The sequence below is a fragment of the Trichechus manatus genome, unplaced genomic scaffold, assembly GCF_000243295.1.
Source record: "Trichechus manatus latirostris isolate Lorelei unplaced genomic scaffold, TriManLat1.0 scaffold00026, whole genome shotgun sequence".
Lineage (NCBI taxonomy): Eukaryota > Metazoa > Chordata > Mammalia > Sirenia > Trichechidae > Trichechus > Trichechus manatus.
In genome coordinates this window covers 7,225,814-7,230,668 of record NW_004443962.1, presented here as the reverse complement: position 1 = coordinate 7,230,668, position 4,855 = coordinate 7,225,814, and the positions used below count along the sequence as shown (strand labels likewise).

Genomic DNA, 4,855 nt, shown 5'->3' with positions numbered 1-4,855 from the left:
AAAAAAAAGTCCTCCAAGGTTGAGAAGGGAGAGTGTTGACATGTTGTGGTGTTGTTAACCAATGTCATAAAACAATATGTGTACTGACTGTTTAATAAGAAACTATTTGTTCTGTAAAACTTCATCTAAAGTACAATAAAAAAAATTAAAAAAAAAAAGAAATTAGAAAAAGAAGAGCAAACTAAACCCAAAGAAAAGCAAAAGGGAGGAAATAATTAGGATTAGAGAAGAAATAAATGAAATAGACAATAGTAAAACAGTAGACAAAATCAACAAAACCAAAAGTCAATTCTTTGAAAAGATCAACAGAATTGATAAACTCTGAGCTAGACTGGCCAAGAAAAAAAAGAGAGAAAACTCAAATTACTAAAATCAGGAATGAAAGAGGGGGTATTACTGTCAACCTCACAGAAATAAGAAAGATTTTACAAGGGAATACTATGAACAATTGTTTGCCGATAAATTATATAACCTAGATGAAACAGACAAATACCTAGAAAGACACAAATTGTCGCAACTCAAGAAGACATGGAAAATCTGAATAGACCTATAACAAGTAAAGATATTGAAAGCCCTGGCCCAGATGGCTTCACTGGTAAAATCTACCAAATGTTTAAATAAAAATTAACACCAATTCTTAAAAATCTCTTCCAAAAGAAAACAAGAACAGCAGGTATCACATCCCAGTTCATTCTATGAGGACTGCATTACCCTGATACTAAAATTAGACAAAGACATAACAAGAAAATAAATCTACAGCCTAATATCCCTTATGACTACAGATACAAAAACCCTCAACAAAATACTAGCAAACGCATCAATACCAGCAACACATCAAAAGGATTATACAGCAATCACACCCGGATCAGAGCTCCCCAGCCCAGCTCAGCTTCAGACAAAGCAGGGGCACACCAAAGACACTGACCACAGGGACTCCAACGTCTGATCCAGGCCCGAAAGGAAAGGAGGCAAAACAAGCAGGAACGTTGGTGCAGTGGTTGCCAGCACTAAAGAAAACGTTTTATTTGTGAACATCTTTCCTTCCAGATCAGCCCACAGAAGGGAAGCTTTCAGTGTCACAGCTTGCTGTCTCTATCCAGGCCTCTTCCCACCTCTTCAGCATTGGTCCCCTATCTGAGGTGTCTGCTTCAAGAAGCTGGCTGTTGTTCACCCAGAGGGTGGGAAAATTGAGGATCTTTGTTTGCTCATCTTGCAGCCTGCTGGGCTACAAGGTAGCAGAGAAGTAAAACGTCAATATACCAATCCCCAGGGTAATAAAGTAAACTGACCAGTTATTACTCCCCTCTCAAACTACTATGATTAAAGCCCCTTCTCCAGTAAAGCCCAGCGCTTCTTAAGAGTGCAGTGAGGATCTGCCTGCCTTCCATGTATCTGTCCTACACACACACACACACACACACACACACCCAGAATCAGATGTATTTATGCTGAAACACGCTGCCTCTCCTTGCTGCTTAAAAATTAAAGAAACAAAACCAATGCTTTCTCCAAGGAGGCTCTGGTACTCTTACGTAAACAGATTCTTTTCTTTAAACTGTTTCTTCAACCACCCACCACCCTTTGCACCCTCGTAAAAGCCTTTTTCAATCCAAGAAATGCTTACAAAGAGCTGTTTCTTAATGTCTGCACTTTGTTTCCTCAGCATTAAGTCACCGTCCCTGTGTTTCAGCTAAATAAGTCTTAGCCGGGTTTCTGCGAGCCTTTGCCATCCAGATGAAGCTGTCTGCTCGTTAGTGTTCTCGGTCTCAGACTGAGGGGCCCACACAGGGGCTTTCAGCCTCCCTGCTACGGCCATCCAAGCTATCAATGCGACTGAGAGCCCCCACTCAGTTGAGAAGTGCCTGCTTCTAGCATAGCCCTTCGGCACAAGCAAAATGCCCCTTCTCCAGTGCAAAAGTGCCCCAGGGACCAGGCCACCAGCTGCAGCCACTGCTGTGCACTCCCTCCCTAGAAAGGGCAGCGAGAATGGCTATGGGCCTGGCCTCCGCCTCCCTGGTCAAATCAGGAATGCATGAGGACTGAATGGAGGAGGTGGACTGTGGGCTTGGCTCTGCCACTGAGGCCCCCCTCAAAGCCCCAACCTGCTCATCTGTCAAATGGGGGCAATTGTTCCACCCTTGCCTTTCACTGGGTCAGATAAGAAAGTGGACGAGAAGATGCTGGCGGCCAGCAAGGCAAGGGAAGAGCATCACATGTGCCGGTGGCCCTGGGGGCTCAGTGTCCCAGCCTCGGCCCCTCAGCCCGGGCTCACCTGTCCAAACACGTACAGCAGTCCAATTGTGCCTCCGGTCTGACCACCGAGGACAGAGGAGATCATGGAGTAGACGCCACCGCTACCGACGCTGCAATGCTCCCCGACCCCGATGCCGGACAGCACAGTCACGAGGGCCACAAGGATGACGAAGGACACCAGGAACATGCCCGTGAGTACGCCCGTGTTTCCCTGCAGCAAGGAGCAAGGTCAAGGGTTAGAATAAGGAGGCCCCGCCCGCCACAGTCCTCCTGGGAGCACTGACCGCTTCCCCACACTGCTGGAATCGGGGAGAGCAGAGCTGGGTCACAGTGGCAGGGCAACTGGCAAAGGACAAGGGAGGCACCACAAGGGCTACAGCCTGGAGGAAATCCAACCAGCACCAGTTGCTGTGGAGTCAGTTCCAACTCACGGTGTCCCCAGGTGTGTCAGAATAGAACTGTGCTCCATAGGGTTTTCAATGGCTGGTTTTTCAGGAGATTGATTGCCAGGCCTTTCTTCCGAGGCACTCCTGGGTGAACTTGAACCTCCAACCCCTCAGTTAGCAGCCAAGCACATTAACTGTTTACACCACCCAGGGATTCCAGAAGAAATCCTAGGTGAAAGGAAATGTCCTTGCTTCAAACTCTTCCCACTGCTTATAGGGTAAAAAACCAAAAAAACCCGTTGCTGTCAAGTTGATTCCAGCTCATGGCAACTACGTAGGACAGAGTAGAACTGCCTCATAGGGTTTCCAAGGAGCAGCTGGTGGGTTTGAACTGCTAACCTTTTGGTGTGCAGCCATAGCTCTTAACCACTGAGCCGCCAGGGCTCCTTACAGGGTAAAGTCAAAGCAATTTAAGGCATTCACCTGACCCTGTCTACCTCACGAGTCCCCCTCATTCCTTTGCCATTCCCGCCAACAGACACATTCCATGCCCTGGCATGTGGTCACATGCTCTCGCCCAGCACTCCCTTACCCAGGCTTGGCCCCTGCCAGGGATGTCTTTCCTGCTCATTCCCCGTCTTTGCCAAGTTTACCTCAAGGTGCCCTGCACAGCCCTGCCTCCAGCGAGCTTTCTCTGTCACCCTTCCTCTGGGCTCCCACAGCACCCAGGGATCAGCGCTAGCACAAACTTTTCAAACTGAGCTTGGCTGTTTCCAAGCCCTCCTGGAGGGCAGGACCGTATTTTATTCTCCTTTGTACCCTCGGGGCCTGGTACAACCGCCACATAAGAAGTGCTTGTTAAATGTTTGTTGAGTGAATAAATGCACACGCATACTTGGAGAGGTACCCATGGAGACAGACTCGTTTCAATGTGAAAAGTGAGAGTCCAGATAGGAAATGGACACAGTACACTCCGCACCTCAGAAGGAGCTGCAATGCTGGATGCTGTACAATGGCAGGGGCAGTGGAGACAAGACTCGTTGTAGGCGAGACCCTGGGTTATGGGTGTTGGAGAGAAAATCAGGAGTGGGCAGTGCCTCCTCAAGAGCAGAGAAGCCTTAAAACAAGCTAGAGATGGTTCCTGGAAGTCAGGGGTGCTACAGTCCTCTGTTCATGAGATAACCTGGGGGGCTCCGCTGCTAGTCTGAGATGTACAATGACAGGGTCAGAGCTGGACAGCTTTTCTTCTCCTTTTCCCACTGCCGGGATCCTTGCCTGTCTCTCTTAATCCCTGCTAATTGACACAAATACTCTTGGGAGTTTTTTCTAATTGCCATTGAGTCGACTCAGACCCATGCCAACCTGTATGTTTCAGAGTAGAACTGCTCCATAGGGTTTTCAATGGCTGTGACCTTTTGGAAATAGATCATCAGGTCTTTCTTCTGAGGCACCTCTGATGGATTCAAATGGCCAACCTTTCGATTAGTAGCTGAGCGCTTAACCATTTGGGCCACCCAAAGGCTCGTTCTTGGGGGTATTTGTATCTTAACTCTTCCATTAACTGTGAATTTTGTATGGACCAATTTTGGATTTCTTTCCCCCACAAAATCCCCCTCTACTGTAAAATCCCCACACAGTGGGCCCAGAAGACAAAGCCTTTTGCCCACTGCCCCTTCAGAGCCTATTGGGGGAGGACGTTTTGGGAAGGTACTGCTCGTTTGGTTTGGATGTTCATGCAAGTATGAACTAGTCAATAGGAAAAGCTTCTAAAGCTCAGCTTACATGTGTAGGCCCTGGTAGGAATTGCTGCAGTAAGCTGGATGCCTGTGTGTCACGGTTAATGTTATGTGTCAACTTGACTGGGCTATGATGCTGGGTTTGGCAGGTTGGGCAGACACTGGACTGGTTGCTCTTCCACAATGTGATATGATGTAATCACATTCCATGATGCGATCTGATGTGATCAGCCAATCAGTTGAAAGGGGAGTTTCCTTGGGGATGAGGCCTGCCCCCAGTATATAAATGGATGTTCTGACCAAGCTCACTCTCTCGATCCTGCACTCTTCTCGTCGCCTAACCTCCAGTTTCTGGGACATAAGCCTAAAGAAGTCTCTGGTCTGCTGCCTGACCTGCAGATTTTGGGTTCATCAGCTCCTGTAACCCCTTGAGCCAGCAGAGGCCTTCAGCCTGCTGCCTGACCTGCAGATTTTGGGTTC

At 48.0% G+C, this 4,855-nt stretch overlaps 1 protein-coding gene across 1 annotated transcript in view; it reads right to left on the bottom strand.

Moving 5' to 3' along the window:
• Positions 1 to 4,855, bottom strand: part of SLC12A8 (solute carrier family 12 member 8) — a 184,686-nt gene that overhangs the window by 149,244 nt on the left and 30,587 nt on the right. Inside the window, exon 3 of the mRNA XM_004373611.1 lies at positions 2,273 to 2,464. Within this exon, the coding sequence (XP_004373668.1) occupies positions 2,273 to 2,464 (192 nt within the window). The remainder of the gene's footprint in view (positions 1 to 2,272; positions 2,465 to 4,855) is intronic.